Source organism: Triturus cristatus, chromosome 3_1 (genome assembly GCF_964204655.1).
Source record: "Triturus cristatus chromosome 3_1, aTriCri1.1, whole genome shotgun sequence".
NCBI classification, from domain to species: Eukaryota; Metazoa; Chordata; class Amphibia; order Caudata; family Salamandridae; genus Triturus; species Triturus cristatus.
Window position 1 is genome coordinate 128033316 of NC_140583.1, and position 18210 is coordinate 128051525.

General features: G+C 40.9%; 1 protein-coding gene across 1 annotated transcript in view; it reads left to right on the forward strand.

Moving 5' to 3' along the window:
- LOC146859817 (uncharacterized) overlaps nt 1-18210 on the forward strand; it is a 58285-nt gene that overhangs the window by 27085 nt on the left and 12990 nt on the right. Inside the window, exon 3 of the mRNA XM_085646116.1 lies at nt 4982-5260. Coding sequence (XP_085502242.1) covers nt 4982-5260 — 279 coding nt within the window. The remainder of the gene's footprint in view (nt 1-4981; nt 5261-18210) is intronic.

Genomic DNA, 18210 nt, shown 5'->3' on the forward strand with positions numbered 1-18210 from the left:
ATATAAATTCACCATGTACTCTCTTTGCAGTATTCTAATCATCCAGTCACTAACCATGTACTTATGGATTGACCCAGGCACTAACAGCTGTAGTGCTACAATCCCCTGAGGACTACCTATGCACTCCAGCAATCCCCCTGTCAGTCTTTGAGCACTATAGGTGTTATAGTTGTTTGGATTAGTACATGGTAGTGGCTGGGTGACTGGAGGAGTGCACGGGAAGTGACAGTGTGATTGCAGGACTGGTTAGAGGACTGTATGGGTAGTGCATAGGGGATTGTAGTAGTGATCAGTTAGTGCCTGGATCATTGCATGAGTACATAACTACTGACTGAAACATGAGAATACTGCAAGGAGAGTGCCTGAGTGAATTTATAAGTGCTTGAGTATTGGCAGAGAGTTTGGATTAGTACATAGTAGTGGCTGAGTGACTGGAGGAGTGCACGGGGAGTGACAGGGTGATTGCTGGACTGCATGGGTACTACCAGGGGAATTGAAGGAGCGAATGAGAAGTGTGTAGGTGGTTAGAGGACTGCATGGGTAGTACACAGGGATTGTAGTAGTGCATGTGTTAGGGCCTGGATCATTGCATGACTACATGGGTAGTGACTGGATGATTAGAGTACTGCAAGGAGAATGCATGGTAAATGTATAAGTGCTTGGGTTTTGGCGCAGTGATTGGATAAGGACATTGGACTGGCTGGGTCATTGGAGGACTGCGTAGGTAGTACCAGGGAGATTACTGGACTGAATAGGTAGTTCTCAAGGGATTGCAGCAGTGCATGTGTTAGCGACTGGGTCATTGCATGAGTACATGGGTAGTGACTGGATGATTAGAGTGCTGCAAGGACAGTGCACGGCGATTTTATAACTGCTTGGGTTTTGGCGGAGTGATTGGATAAGTACATAGTGCTGGCTGGGTGATTTAAAGAGTGCATGGGTAGTGACAGAGGGATTTCTGGAGTGCATTTGTACTACCTGGGTAATTGGAGGAGTGAATCAGTAGTGTGTAGCTGGTTAGAGGCCTACATGGGAAGTGCTCAGGGGATTATAGCAGTGCATGTGTTAGTGCCTGGGTCATTGTATCAGTACATGTGTATGACTGGATGATTACAGTACTGTAAGGAGAGTACATGGTGAATTTATAAGTGCTTGGGTTTTGGTGGACTGATCGGATAAGTACATTGTGCTGGCTGGGTGATTGGAGGAGTGTATAGGTAGTGACAGGCATATTACTGGACTGCATAGGTAGTCCGCAGGGGATTGTAGCACTACATCTGTTAGTGCCTGGGTCATTGCATAAACACATGGTTAGTGACTGGATGATTAGAGTGCTGCAAAGATACTACATGGTGAATTTATAAGTGCTTGGGTATTGGCACAGTGATTGGATAAGTATACAGTGCTGACAGGGTGATTAGAAGAGTGTTCACGGAGTGACAAGGGGCATGCTGGAGTGCATCGGGTCAGAGATGCAAATTCTCCTAATTCACAGAAACTCCCCATAATGGATGCTGCGAATAAGGTGGCGGGGTGAGCACTGCTGGTATGCCAAATAGAGTTGCCTGCAGTGCTTTTTCTGTAAAGTTTAGTTTCAATTCTCTTATTATTGGCATATAGTTTCACATCCAGGAATTGAACAACACTACTGCTGATATTCGCAGTAAAAGTTAGATTGTAATCATTATCATTGATGTCACTGATACATTTTCGAGCAGATTCTTCAGACCCCTTCCAGATGACACACACGTCATCAATGAATCTCCATCAATGGAGAACGTGTGTGTCATAGATGGCTTTGTGAACGACTTTGAGGACCTGTTCCTCCCACCAGCCAACTTGGACACACGCATAGCTGGGGGAGAAACATGCCCCCATCGCCACTCCCCGCAACTGTTGAATAAGAATAAAATATTAGTGAGACACATCTTAATCATCTTGCAAATCATCAAATTATGATCATAAAATTCGATGTTACGTTTGCCCAGGTAGTAATTAACTGCCTTGATACCGTATGAATGCTTAATACTAGTATAGAGAGCACTGATATCCATTACAATAAAACGATAGTCATCATTCCACACAACATTTTGCAATTTAGATAGAAAATGTCCAGTATCCTTGATAAAAGAAGAAAGACCCTTAACAAATTCATGGAGAAAGTAGTCTACGTATTTTGATATTGGTTCCAAAAGACTACATTGGGCTGAAATGTTCGGTCTTCCAGGTATCGGGACAGTGTCCTTGTGTACTTTTGGTATAAAGTACAGAACTGGGGTTGTGGGATGTTGATTTTTCAAAAAACTGTGTTCTTGTTTACTTATCAAACCCATGCGTTTCCACTGGGCCAATTCTTTGAAGACCTTGTCGTTTACTTGTATCAGTTCCATAAGGGAGGCTTTTCTGTAGCACAGGGCATTACCTAGATGACATTCGGCTTCCTGCATGTAGAGGTCCCTCGGCCACAAAACGATGTTGCCCCCATTATCGGCCTGATTGATTATCAGGTCTTTGTTGGTTTTAAGTTTCTGCATAAGCCTAGAGTATTGCACATCCTGGTACCTCCTGTGAAACTTTTTCCATAAAACTTTTCTATTTAGATTTTTCAGGTCCTCAGTGACACAGTCATTAAAAACGTCAATGGCATCCCTGGGCATCATAGGGATGAATCTATATGTTGGGCGGAAAGGACTTTCCATAGTTGCACTGCAATTGATTCCTGCTGACTGTAAATCAGTTTGAGTGGAATACATGATTGAGTCATCTTCTGAGGCCAGAGATTGCAAAGTTCTCAACATACTAATATCTGAATCCTGTAATGTTGGTAGGGCCAAAGAAAGTCGGTTGTTACCTTGAACCCTGCCTGTCGTATTTTTCAGTTTACAAAATTTGAGCGATTTCAACTTCCTGATAAATTTAAATGTGTCAACTCTAGGTTGAACATATTTAAAGTTATTTGGTGGACAATAAGAAAGTCCTAATGACAGTAATTGCAACTCAGCAGCCGTTAAAGTGGTTTCCGAGAGATTGATTACTGTATTTCCAGCATCATTCATTGTTGAGGCCACTTTTTCTTGTTCCTCCCATTTCCTCTGCCTCGATTGTAGGTCGTGGAGTTTGCACCTTTGTTTCCTCCGCTGGTTGCTCTGCGGCCTAGCCTCTTGGTGGGATTTCGTGGTCTCAGGGTTTGACGTTGATCCCAGTATAAAAAAGTAAGCTCTTTCCCAGGGGTGAAATTAGAAGGCACCTGCTCCTGAGCTGTTGCACCCCTACTGCCCTCGGAATCACTGCTGCTGTAGTCAGAGCTCAAATTAGACATAGTTGGGACCTGGACCTCCTAGGTAATAGTTGATAAACTGGGAGTTTTTTCATAGTTAAAACTTGCCTTCTAACTGTGTCATATTTTTGGGAAAAAGTAAAAACCCTTCCTGTCTCATAGTCCCGCTTATCTCTTGCAAATTTATAAACTTTGCAAGCCTTTATAGTGTCCGCTAAGTTTTTCAAATGAATATCTATTTCATCCCTTCCTTTTTTGACTAAATCCTTGTTGTCATTGGCCTCCAGTAACCCATTTATTCTGTCAATTTCCTTTAATATTTCCAGTCTGTCAATTTCCGCGTATTTAATAAATATGGACACCATATTCATTGATGCCTCAAGGTTATTGGTGGCCCACTCCTTCATCATGAGCGGGTTCGGGTTTTCGAATGTTGGGGCTGTCATAACCCTTAACCTCTGTGGGATCCTGTTAACCTCTCGATATTTCTCTAACGATTTTTTCTTCCACCATTTGTTTAACTCAGTCCGTAATAGTTTCTCCAGATTTTTTAACAAGGATTTGATATCATTATTGATATATATTGATATATTGATATATATATTCACTGAAAAAACGATAGGTTTCAGGCACGTTATAGTTAGAAATTAGCATTTAAAAAACCTTAGAAATTCACTGAAAAAACCATAGGTTTCAGGTACATTATAGTTAGTTGGACATTTCACTCGTACAAAACCAGAGAAATTCCCCCGTTATAGTTAGTTCAACTAACCATAACTTGCGCCCCTGCAATGCACTGCTGATGACGTCACATATTACATCATTCATGACATGGTCAGTGGCATCACTGTTGACATCACTGATGACATCTCAGATGACATCACTGATGACATCATCCAGTGACTGTGTTTTTCTTTAAAGTTTAAATATGTTTTATATATATGCCAAGGTATATTGAAGAATGAGTGGGTGTATAAGTGTCTGGATTTATGATTTAGTAGGTGTGTGACTGACTGTTTGAGTGAGTGATTAAACGTGTCATACTAAATGCATGGGTTAGTGACTAAACTCTGTGAATGTCTGTATCAGTCTGTCTGTTGTTTTATAAGCTGCTGCATGGGTTGGTCAGTAGCTACATGAGTGCCTATGTGGGTTATCGATTGGTTGCCTGAGTATTTTTATGAGTGCCTGTGTGTGTGTGTTGGTGGGTGGGAGGTGTGTGAGTCTGTGCATATATGTTTGAGTGGTTGATTCACTGTGTGTATGGGTTCAAGAGTGCATGTGGAAACAGCTGCATGGGTGGGTAAGTGTGTCTATGGGTGTGTTGGTGAGTGAATGGATGTCTCAATGGTACATGTCCAAGTAACTATATATGTGAAAGGCAGTATATGTGAAAGCTGAAGTATTTAAATGACTATACGTGAGAGTCAGTGAGTGTGAGAGTGGCTTTATGGGCAGTGCATGGAGGATTGTAGCAGTGCAAGAGTTAGTGCCTGGGTCATTGCGTGACTACATGGGTACTCACTGGATTATTAGACTACTGTAAAGAGAGTGCATAGTGATTTTATAAGTGCTTGGGTTTTGGCAGAGTGATTGGATAAGTACATGCTGCTGGATGGGTGTCACGGGGTGAAGCGGACCGAGGAACGGGGCGCCCAGGCCAAGCCTCTGACCAAAACCCTCTCCCCTCCTTCTCTTCCACAGCAAAGCGAATGGTTCCCTATAGGAACCCCGACACCCGTCGTACCTGAAGATCCCGGTGTCTGTTCCTTTAACTGCCAGGCCTGTGCCAAGAGCCACACTCCCAACAGCGATGACGAGGAAGCCTGGGCAGATATAGGAAGTGCAGCCTATTCCCCAGTGTGCATGGACACCGGAGAGCGGAAGGAGTTGGTTGCGAGGAACAGGAGCAGGATATCGAGCATTGGCGGAGAGGAAGGCGACACATTGACGGAGAAGAGCGGGAGACGTCCGGACGAGACTGTGAGCAGCGGAGGAACGAGGGAGGAGCAGAGGACGGCCGGAGACGACGTTGAACCCCAGCGACGAGAGCCAGGAGGCCAACGACCCCGCGAGTCGCCCAGCCACGTTCACGGAGGAGCGTGGCTTTCCAAGCTACGAGAGCGCATGCGGGGTTGGGGAGAAAGAAAGGGAGGGACCGAGTAAGGGGACAGCCTTGCACTAGCGTTGGTGTATGCATCCCGACACACCCCTTCCTGAGCACTACTTCACCACGATCTCTCTACCAGTGCACCGAGTGTTCCCTCACCCCCGTTCCCCTAATCCGACCGGCTGAAACCCGAGTTCTCAGGGCTGTTTTCTCTCTTCCTTTGAGCGCATGAGATCCCGAGACCAGGGGAGAACCGTCCAACGTAAACCTCCACGGTAGAAGAATCCGGAGAGGAAGGACCACGGCGGGAAGGAGAGAGCCCAGAGAAAGAATCCCCGAGGCCCCCCTACCGTACTATAGACCCTCCCCCATTCATAAACGAAAGACTAGGAAAATAAAAGTGATCAAAACACCACCTCGGTCTCCAGAGTTGTCAGATCCGTCACAATGGGTGATTGGAGGAGTGCATGGGTAGTGACAGAATCATAGCTGGATTGGAAGGGTAGTGCTCAAGTGATTGTAGTAGTGCATGAGTTATTGCATGGGTCATTGCATGAGCACATTGGTACTGACTGGATGATTAGAGTACTGCAAAGAGAGTGCATAGTAAATTCATAACTGCTTGGGTATTAGCGGAGTGATTGGATAAGTGCATGGTACTAGCTAGGTGATTGGAGGAGTGCACAGGGACTGACAGGGGGGTTACTGGAGTGCATGGGTATTACCTGAGTAATTGGAGGAGCGCATGAGCAGTTTTTAGGTGGTTAGAGGACTGCATGGGTAGTACACAGTTGATTGTAACAGTGCATGGGTTAATGCCTGGTTCATTGCATGAGTACATATATAGTGACTGGATGATTAGAGTACTGCAAAGAGAGTGCATGATCAATATATAAGTGCTTGAGTATTGGTGGAGTGATAGGATAAGTAAATGGTGCTAGATGGGTGATTGGAGGAGGGCATGGGAAGTGACAGGGGGTTTGCTGGAGTGCATGGGTAGTACCTGGTTAATTGGAAGAGTGGATCAGTAGTGAGTAGGTGGTTAGAGAACTGTGTGGGTAGTGTACAGGTGATTGTAGCAGTGCATGGGTATGGCTTGGGTGACTTAATCTTACCTGTTTTGAAGTAGATATAAAACTGATTGCAATATTTTTTTACTTCTTTTTTTTGTAATGTAAATTTAAAATATGTTAAACTTTAGTAGTAGAACCTGTAAAAGAGAAGAAACAAATCCTGTTATTACATATCATTTTATAGTTTTAAGAACACAACATTATTTTACAATTACAAACCATATTCAATTTGCCTTTTTTGTTGTCTTCAGATTCTATTGAATTTCACCATACACAGTGATTTCAATTTTGATCATCAGTTGAAAGCGGGCAAAAAAATACAATCAATAAGATTTAAAAAACAAAACAAATCTGTGTTCAAAATATCTACAACAAATTCAACTATCTATTTACATTTTCACAAATGAACATCCTCATTAACATTGTTTTTAATACAAAGATCAAATATATCAGCACCTTCTTTTGAACACAATTTTCCAAATGCAATATCAAAGAACAGAATCAATAATTCAAACCGTAATTCTCGACATCTTCGCAATAGTCCGAATTATGTTTCTAAAAACATTTCCATTAAGGAAATCAAAGATAAACTTCTGAATTCATATTGACATCTTGAATGATGTGTCTGAAATTATTTGTAGTGAAAATATACTCAGTAATTTATGTTGACATCTTCTCAGACTTTTTGGCATAAAAAATATTAGATATGAATTTGGTAATTCAATTGCAAAGTGTCCATCCTTTATTGCATTTTAAATACACAGCATAGTGTCCAGATGTTGAAAAAGGTCCAACGTAGAAAACAATAGCCACTGTTTTAAAAGTTCTTCCTGAAATTGACACTTGACCTGCCACAACATTTTTAATTTTGGTTTCCAATTTTGTTCCATCGCCTCTACAACGTTGTAGCATTAAAATTAATACTGTCCAAATTATTCTATAAATAACATGACAAAATTTCCAATTTGCACTGAGTACATTCCATATCTTGATTAGCTGATTTCACTAATTCATTGAAAGGCACTGTTTTGCAATCTGGTTATTTCTTGTCAAATATATGAATTGTTCAGTGTCTTTTTTAGTGGTAGATGAAAATGAACATCTGTCACATGTATGATCCCATCTGTAAAGTAGTCCAAACAGATGTTCAATTTGTATTCCATCATCTTCCAATACTGCAAGCATAAACATAAGAAATTCCTGAGCGTTTTGCTGTACATTCTGTGTAAATTGTGAAGAACCAGAACGTATATCCAGAAGATTACGCACACCAGAAGCAGTATGGATTTTCGTTTTATCAGTTTTCAACTTTTCAAAAACATAATGTAACAAAGAACAGAATCTTTTTCCTTGATTTTCTATAATTGCATGCTGTAGATTTTCTAAAAAAAACACAACCTTCACAATTACATTAGCATAGCAGTTGATACCTGAACTATTATCTAACTGATATCCTAAAATATTAGCAACCATGACCACTTCCATTTTCTTGCCAGCCTCATCATTCTTTTCAGTTCTTTTCTTCTTTGTAACCTCACTAGAATGTTTCTCATATTTTCGTTTTGGACGTATCAAACATTTTTCATAAATAGGATATTCATCTAAGTTAGGAGCATAGAGTCTCCTTAACTTATTGTATTCTTTGACACAATTTACATCTGCACTAACCTTTTCCTCATCAAAATCAATCAACTACAATCCAGATAATGTTCTTACTTGAGACAATGCAACATATGCCATGCCCTCTTTAAACACAGAACTTCCAATGTTTACCAAAGCACTGTCAACACTTAAACCTTGAGATTTATGAATTGTCACTGCATATGCAAAACAGGAAACTGTTTTCTACGAACATACAAATCTTTTACAAGCAAGAAACGAACACCACAACGTGCAATCTGTTCCTTGCACTTCCTCAGCTATTACTTCTTCCACATTTCTAGGAACCATCTTTTCTTTTTCAATTGGAGAACCATTTTTAACTTCGTAACACCGACCACAGGTATCAACTGCGTGAACTAATGTATTTTGTTGGAACTAGCTTTCTTCATTAGAAAAAGGTTCTAACTAGAAGTATGCTTCCATTCCCCAGAAAATATTTTACAAAAGTTAGTTCTATTTACAATTCTTTTTCTTTTACATTTGTCCTTCATAGACTTCATTATTGTATTTAAAGTTTTCAATCTGTTTAAAATTAAGATAAACAGCTTTCTTTTCAATTCAAATGCTTTTTCAATTACGCTTAGAATCTCCTTTTTTTGTTTGTAAAACGCTGATCTCTTTTTTGATTTTTTACAGTTTTTTAACAAATTTTGTAATACTCTATTTTTATATCATCTTTTTTGTATCTCTAAAAAAAAATTCTTCCTCCTGTCAACATATTTTTTTTCTGATAATCCAATCTTTCACTTTTTTGTACATTTTTCTTTTCCGTTTGTTTCACTGTACATCTTTTGTGTCTCTCTTCTTTATTTTCAGAATTTGTTAGACTCTTTAAAACTATTTTTACAAATTCTTTACTTCTCTTACCAGAAGGCATTTTATTTAAGGATCCGTGTTGTACTTGATCTAATTTCTCCTTTGTTGTTTTCTTTACATAGGCCTCTTTTCTTTGTTGTCTTTATGTTTGCTCTTTTCTTGTCATTGTAACTCTGTCTTAATAATTATGCCAAATTTTTGTAAAAAAAAGAAAAGTTTTAAAAACAATTCAGTATAATTAAAATAATTATATTGAAATATTCACATGTTTATATATAAAAATATATACAATGATACTACCACAATTATTAGAGCAGTGGAACGGTACTACCTGGGTAATTGGAAGAGTACATGAGTAGTTTATAGGAGATTAGAGTACAGCATGGATAGTACACAGGTGATTGTAGAAGTGCATGGTTAGTACCTGGATCATTGCATGAGTACATGGGTACTGCCTGGATGATTAGAGTACTGTAAGGAGAGTGCATGGTGAATTTTCAAGCAGTCAGGTATTGTCAGAGTGACTGGATAACTACTATATGATACTGGCTGAGTGATTGGAGGAGTACATGGATAGCGACAGAGCGATGGCTGGAGTGTATAGATAGTGGTCAGGGGTTTGTAACAGTGCATGTATTAGTGCCTGGACCATTGCATGAGTACATGGGTACTGACTGGATTATTAGAGTACTGCATGATGAGTGTATGGTGAATTTATAACTCCTTGGGTATTGGTGGAGTGATTAGAAAACGACATGGTGCTGGATGGGTGATTTGAGGAGTGCATGGGTAGTGACAGGGTGATGACTGCACTGGAAGGCTAGTGCTTAGGGGATTAAAGCAGTCTATGAATTAGTGCCTGGATCATTACATGAGTACATGCATACTAACTGGATGATTAGACTACTGCAAAGAGACTGCATGGTGAATTTATAACTGCTTCAGTATTTGCAGAATGTTTGGATATGTACATGCTGCTGGATGGCTGATTGCAAGAGTGCATGGGGAATGACAGGAGAATTGTTGTAGTGCATAGGTACTACCCGGGTAATTGGAGAAGTGAATCAGTAGCGTGTAGCTGGTTAGAGGTCTGCATGGATAGTGCACAGAGGATTGTAGCAGTGCACAAATGAGTGCCTGACTCATTGCATAAGTACATGGATAGTCACTGAATGATTACAGTGCTGGAAAGAGAGTGCATGGTGAATTTAAGTGCTTGGGTATTCCTGAAGTGATTGGAAAACTACATGCTACTGGATGGGTGATTGGAAGAGTGCATGGGGAGTGATAGGGGGTTTGCTCGACTGCATGAGTACTACCTGGTTAATAAGAGAAGTGAATCAGTAGTGTTTACCTGGTTAGAGGCCTGCATTTATAGTGCACAGAGGATTGTAGCACTGCATATGTCAGTGTCTGGGTCATTGCATGAGTACATAAGTAGTGACTGGATGATTACAGTGCTGCAAAGAGAGTACATGCTGAATTTATAAGTGCTTGAGTATTGGCAGAGTGATTGTAAAACTACATGCTGCTCGATGGGTAATTGGAGGAGTGCATGGGGAGTGACAGGGGGATTGCTGTACTGCATGGGTACTACCTGGGTAATTAGAGGAGTGAATCAGTAGTGTGTAGGAGGTTACAGGTCTGCATGGATAGTGCACAGAAGATTGTAATAGTGCATAAGATAGTGACTGGGTTATTGCATGAGTACATAGATGCTGACCGGATGATCACAGTAGTGCAAAGAGAGTGCATGGTGAATTTATAAGTGCTTGAGTATTGCCAGTCTGATTGTATAAGTACATGGTGTGAATGGGTGATTGCAGGAGTGCATGGGGAGTGACAGGGGGATTGCTGGAGTGCATGGGTACTACCTGGGTAATTGGAGGAGTGAATCAGTAGTGTGTACCTGGTTAGAGGACTGCATAGATAGTGCACAGATGATTATACCAGTGCATGTGTTAGTGCCTGGGTCATTGCATGAGTACATATGTAGTGACTGGATGATTACAGTGCTGCAAAGAGAGTGCATGGTGAATTTATAAGTGCTTCGGTATTGGCAGACTGTTTGGATAAGTACATGGTGTGAATGGGTGATTGGAGGAGTGCATTGGGACTGCCAATTGGATTGCTGGACTGCATGGATGCAACCTGAATAATTGGAGGAGTGAATCAGCAGTGTGTAGCTGGTTAGAAGTCTGCATGGATAGTGCACAGAGGATTGTCGCAGTGCATGTGTTAGTGCCTATGTCATTGCATGAGTACGTAAGTAGTGACTGGATGATTACAGTGCTGCAAAGAGCGTGCATGGCGAATTTATAACTGCTTGGGTATTGGCAGAGTGTTTGAATAAGTACATGGTGCTGGATGGGTGATTGGAGGAGTGCAAGGATACTGACAGGACGATGGCTGCACTGCAAGAGTAGTGCTTAGGGTATTGTAGCAGTGCATAAGTTTGTGCTACTGCTTTACTATTTTACAACTACTTTTAATGTTACACCTAGCCAAATACAAAGCAGGAACCATTCACATTTCTCTGCGATAAATCTCACCATATTCCTAAAACATGCATGGATATCTCTGTACCACAACACTTTGTACACCTCAAAAAATACACAGAACAAACTTCAAAGTGAAACAAAACACCAACATTATGTGGCATATTTCAACTGTACCTCTCTAGAGACTTATAAACCCTAGTCTAATCAGAAATACCTTAACTCAACATATGCAATTAGACACATACTTCACATACAACTCCATGCACACTTTTAAACTTGACAAACTGCACTTCAAATTTGAAAGCAACACCTAAAATTATGCAGTATACTACAAATGTACATGTGATTTCAGAAGTCTAAAGGTATTGCATGTGCACTGCTTATGTGATCGAAGGAGTGCATAGATCCTGACAGGGTGATTGCACGAGTGCGATGGTAGTGTCTGGGTGATTACATAACTGCATAGGTAGGGCCTACATGATTTTGAAAGTGCATCAGCACTGGCTAACTGATTGGAAGAGTGCATAGATCCTGACAGTGTGATTACAGCAGTACAACGATAGTGCCTAAGTGATTGAACCAGTGTATAACTAATGCATTGATTAATCTATGACTGCAGAAGTATGTCTGGAGGATGACACGAGTACATACGTAATGCCTAGTGATTCCATGAGTGCTAGGGTAATGTCTGGGAGATTTCAGCAGTACATACAAAGTGCCTGAGTGATAATATCTCTACAAACATATACACACCTCACTTTTGTGCTGCTGCTTTACCATTTTACAACTACTTATAATGTTACACCTAGCCAAATAGAAAGCAGGAACCGTTCACATGTCTCTGCTAGAAGTCTTACCATATTCCTGAAAACATGCATGGATATATCCATACCTTAACACTATGTACACCTCATAAATTCATAGAAAAAAATTCAAATTCAAATCAAACACTAAGCATTATGTTGTATATTTCAACTATACCTCTCTAAAGACTAAAAAATAGTCTCATTACTAATACTTTAACTGAACATATACACTTCCAACTTGAAAGTAATACCTAAAATTATGCGGTATACTACAAATGTACATATCCACACACGGAAACAAACTACCATAATCAGTAATCCATATTAAAAAATACACATAATACTATACAGAATCTATATCAAACAATATTTAAATACATTACAACATGTCAAAGTTCATGATTTATATTTTACCTTTAAAAACAAAGCCAACACATAATACACTTCACAAATTTATAACTCACCTTTCAAATTGATTTGTAGATTATGGAGTATCAGAAACTCAGAAAAGATTTTCTTATGCACATAATCAATATGTATAGCACTTCTCTCAGCAAAGCAAAACCAAAAATGGCAAAGTTTCCCTCTCTATCTTCACACATATACATGTAAATAACAAATCACATTGCTTCCCAGATTATTTCAAATTCTAAAACACATTTTTATTGGTTACACATATCAACCCTTGCCAACTGACTTCTAACTTCTAACTGAACCCAAACTGCTGCTGGAATTTTATGAAGTCGCGACTCCACCCTGCTCCGAAAGCGATGGCACCGCAAATCCATACGGGCGTCCCAAAATATATTACAAATAATTTTACCACTTTTTTTAATAACACACCACTTCTAAACATACAACTGAATTGGAAAATCTCACTGTAATAACATATTACTTTAATATTTATAACAAATTCACATTTTAATGCCACAGTTAACTTTCAAACCTACGCCCATTCTGCTTAATACCTGTTTCCATAGTAACAATTCATGGAACACTCAGCTCAACTCACAGGTCACAAGTTTAGCACATTCTAAAGCTCACCACACAATGTTGTGAATACAAATAGCAGGTGTGGTTGACTTTACACAATATGAGCTTATTCTATCTACTGTACCTTTCAAACATTTTTTACAAACCAATAAGAAACATGCTATTTAAAGACAGAAACATGCACCATATTTTTCACTGTACAATGTTCTTACACAACCAATCATTCCTCTTCATTTTCAAAAACTGCATCTTATCCACTATTTTAGATACCTCTCATTCTAGCAACTGCCTACTTCAGCTACAGACATCTTTTCAGTGCATCCAGACTTCCCTTCAAGATGCTTAGAGTGTGGATTGTGGAACACAGCTATATTTTCTGGTGCAAAAGGTATGCTGAACACAGATGTATTGACAAAGACCTAGCTTTACCAAATGTGAACATTAAATGGATTGGACAAAGAGGATTAAAGTGGCACCAATTAATGCCTTTGGTTAAAACGTTTTTACATCTCCAACCCCCTGACCTCATGATTGTGCACTGTGGTGGCAATGACCTAGACACATTGACTGGGGTAGGACTGGAAATGCTAATGAAGGACACCTTTGCAGAATTGATGTTGCTTTCCCCCAAACTGTCTTTGTATACTCTAACATATGCCAAAGACAGAAATTGAAGTGGTCCAATCAATTATGTCCACAAATTGAGAAAGCTAGAAAAAATTTCAATAAAGCTGTTTCTGCTTATCTCAGAGACCATAGCATGGGCTCCATATACAACAACAATCTGCGTTTCGATATGAATGGCATCTACAGGAGTGTTGGTTTACACTTCACAGATAAGGGAAACAGAGTCCTTCTCAACAACCTATGGCTCTGCATCGGCACTTACATGTAGCTAAAAAATTCTCCCAATAAAAACAAGGGCTCTTTTTAGAGCCACCCAATAACCCAACATATAACCTAGGTTTACAATTAAAAAAAAAATATTTATGCTTGGAGTCGTGCACCCATCGCGTTCCCACTAGGGGGCCGCGCTGAGAACCGCGCACCTATCATGTTTACAGTAGGGGGTCGTGCAGAGAGCCACACACTCATCGCGTTTGCACTACAGAACCACAAACCCATCGCGTTCACACTAGGGGCCGCGTACCCTTCTAGTTCAGACTAGGGGGCAGCGCTGAAAGCCGAGCTAGGGTCACCACTCCCAATTTTTTGGGGAAAAATTATTTCACTTTCATTAATTTACATTCACCTCGGGGACCACATCCCCCAACGCATGCCCACATCTCCATATTTATTTTATTTTTTTTAAAAGGGAAGGGTGGCCATGTGACCCCCTCCCATGTCACTTCTGGCCCCGGGTACCCCATCCCCCGGGGCCTGGCCTCTCTGTTGGGGACCGTGGGGGGAGCCACAATGCCCCACCGTCCCAGACAGCTCCCTGCCTCCTGCGGGAGCCGGCATTGCTTTTGGGCAACAGGAGCTGCTAACATACAGCTCCCCTTGCCCAAAAGCAATCCTGCTTTGCTTCATTGATGCGAGAGCAGGTTTTCCTTCTCTCGCTTCAACACATGACAGTGTGCGAGACATGCTTCCACCCTCTCATAGCAAACAACAATGTCCCAGGGGTGAGCTCCCCGGGACATTGCAGGAGCCGGGGAGTGGCAGTCTCCAGGGTAATCAAGGGCTCCAGCAGGGGGGCTGGGCGGCCCCCCTCCCTCTATTTTCAAAGCCCCAGAGAGGTGGTGTTCACCGGGGCTTCAGGGAGCCCGTGAAGCCCCCCTGCATATTTAATTAAAGCCCCCGGGGTGGTGATCCCCGGGGCTTGGGGGTACCTCAGAGGCCCCCCAATAATTTCAAAACATGCTCTGGGGAGGTGGCGTTGCCCAGGGGCTGCGGGAGGGCCGATTGCCCCCGGAACCTGGTCCACCTGGGGGCTCATTTAAATAAAGTGGGGGAGCCCCCGCTTTATTTTTCCCCAAAGAATTTTATCTGGATTCGTGCGCCCAGCGCGCATTCGACGTTTTTAAAAGAAAAATTGTGCCTGGGGGTCCTTGTGGGACCCCCTGAGCAGGCCTTGAGGGTCAGGGTGTTTCACCCTGCCCCGTTTTCTTCTTTTTTAATCTTTTTTCGACTGTTTTCTTGTGACTCGGTTTTACCGAGCAACAAAATGGCTGCCAACACTTCCTGGTTTGGAGTGTTGACAGCCAATCATAGTGAAGCTCGTGGTCGTGGCAGCCAATCACAGTGAAGCTCGTGGTAGTGAGGGTGCACGAACCTACCGCTGCCCCAGATATCAAAACTTTTATTTTTTGAATTTCTCAGCAACTACTGAACGGATTTACACCATTTAAAAAATGACATTTCTGAATCAAGCACTACCTTCTTGCCAAATTTAGTGTCATTCCGTTCAGCAGTTTGGGCTGTAGCCTTGGCTAACGTTTCCTATGGAAAATTGATTTTTTACTTTTATTTTTTTAATTTCTCAGCAACTACTGAATGGATTTACACCATTTGAAAAAAAGGTCGCTCTCTGAACCAAGCTCTACCTTTTTGCCAAATTTGGTGTAATTCAGTTCAGCAGTTCGGGCTGTAGCCTTGGCTAAAGTTTCCTAAGGGAAATTGATTTTTTGACTTTTATTTTTTTCATTTCTCAGCAACTACTGAATGGATGTACACCATTTAAAAAAAAAGGTCGCTCTCTTAACCAAGATCTACATTTTTACCAAATTTGGTTTAATTACGTTCAGGAGTTCGGGCTGTAGCCTGTAATAAAATTTCCTATGGAAATTAAAATGGAGAAAAAACTTTTTGGAACCCCCCTTTTTTCTCATCCCCCGCTTGACGAATCACCCCCAAACTTTCAGGATAGGAGCTGACCTGGCTAGACCTTTTTTTTAAAAGAATTTCACGAACATTCATCAAACTACGCCAAATTTATTATCAAATCAAAAAATACTTTTCCTATGGAAACTAGGTTCTAACTATAACTACCTACTGGCGACGGCCAGTAGGTAATATATATATATATATATATATTATATATATCAAGGTGCAACTGGTAGCGTGATATATATATATATATATACACACACACATGCACACATACAAAGTCCAGTGCATATCAGGTTCCAAAACAGAAGTGAGCAAAGCCAGTGTTGTAAAGTAAAACCGAAAAAGAAGTCCATCAGTAATATGTAGCTGGGTAGAGAATCTCTCATAAAATATTACTCACCAAAGTCCCACAGTTAAGGGAATATAGGATTGGGTAGTTAAATGTGGTCTCAAAATAAAGAAGGTGCACTGCATAACAAGTAGTGCTGCAGCAGTTTCGCTGGTCCCTAAATGGTCGAGTAGAAACGGAATAGCAAGGTGATATATATTGATCATGCGTTCGCTTATAACCATCCGTAAGTGTAGCTGATGAATCAAACTTTGGAAAGACTAGTTATCCAGGTGTGTGGACAATTTAGTAAATAAGTGGGAACAGTCTAATGATGCATATGAGTTGAACCCATCCGTGAGGACTTGCCAGTGAATCTATTGTTCTTGAGTACCATCATAGTATGCACGGTCAAGTCTAAGGAATATAACCCATAGGGAGGATTCACTTGCAAATGTGCTAAGAATAAAGGAACACACATTTTTTAACCATGAAGGTAACTTGTTAGTAGTTCACAGATAATTCTAGGTGGTCTGAGGCAGCAAGAGGTCCACTGCGGCCATGTTGAAAGTAGTCCGTATGCCATGTCTAAACTATCACACAATTCACCTTTACTTTCAGACAACTTTTCAGTGCAAAATGTTGTTAATCTGGGACTCACACAGACACCTTTGCACTATGGTGCAAAGGTGTGTGCGTGGCACTAGGTAGTCTTATTGTGTGCTGGCGCTAGGGAGAGAAATCACCTGGGACACCTGTGATCTATACACTGCCAAAGATACACAAAAATATAGATGCCCCACCAGGATGCCCTATTGTGTCCGGATGTGGCTCTATCTTAGAACCACTTGGACGCTATGTAGATGACTTTATCAAAGATTTTGTCCCTAGCATACAATGTTATATAAAGGACACCATGGACATGATCAATCTAGTTAAAGACCTTCTGTTTGACTCAGCCAACTGCATACTTTGCACTCTGGACGTCAAATCCTCATATACCAATATTCCGCAGGACGAGGGAATTGACTTATTCGAAAATATTCTTGACTCAAGGACCCTCCCATATTCGGTACCTACTCCATTTATTCTTAATCTATTAAAGATTTGCTTGACCCGTAACTTCTTCTCATTTAATGGCAAATTCTACCAACAAATTAAGGGGACATCCATGGGAGCTGTCTATGCTCCCAATTTTTCCATTTTGTACATGGATTACCTGGAAATCAACATGGTTTTATCCGCGGCTAACCCTTCCATGTCAAACATCTTAGAATGGAAGAGGTATATAGATGATATTCTTTTGATTTGGAAGGGACCTGAGACTACCTTGATCATGTTCCATGAATGATTGAATGCCCATTGTAATGGCTTGAAATTCTCACTAACACATAGTAAAACCCAGATTGCCTTTCTTGACCTACTTATTATTCCCCATGAAGACAAGTTATACACTACCCTTTTTCGTAAACCTACTGAGAGGAACACTTTAATTGCCTATAACAACCATCATCCTCGCACACTGAGAGATACCCTACCTTTCTCGCAATTCCTACGCATAACAAGGAACTGCTCCTTCAAGCAGGATTACTTTCAGGAAGCAGACAATTTGTCTAAAAAACTCATTAGTAGAGGCTACCCTCGGAAACTCATCAGAAGTTCACTCAAATGAGCATGGTAATGTCCACGCGAAGCACTAAAATTGGCTTCTGGAAGAGAGGGGTTCACTTACATCAGAAGGAAGAGCAAGTACCATATTGTCTTGGCCTTGGCACAGGTGTCTTGTTCAAACAGGTTCTCTGTCTCAAG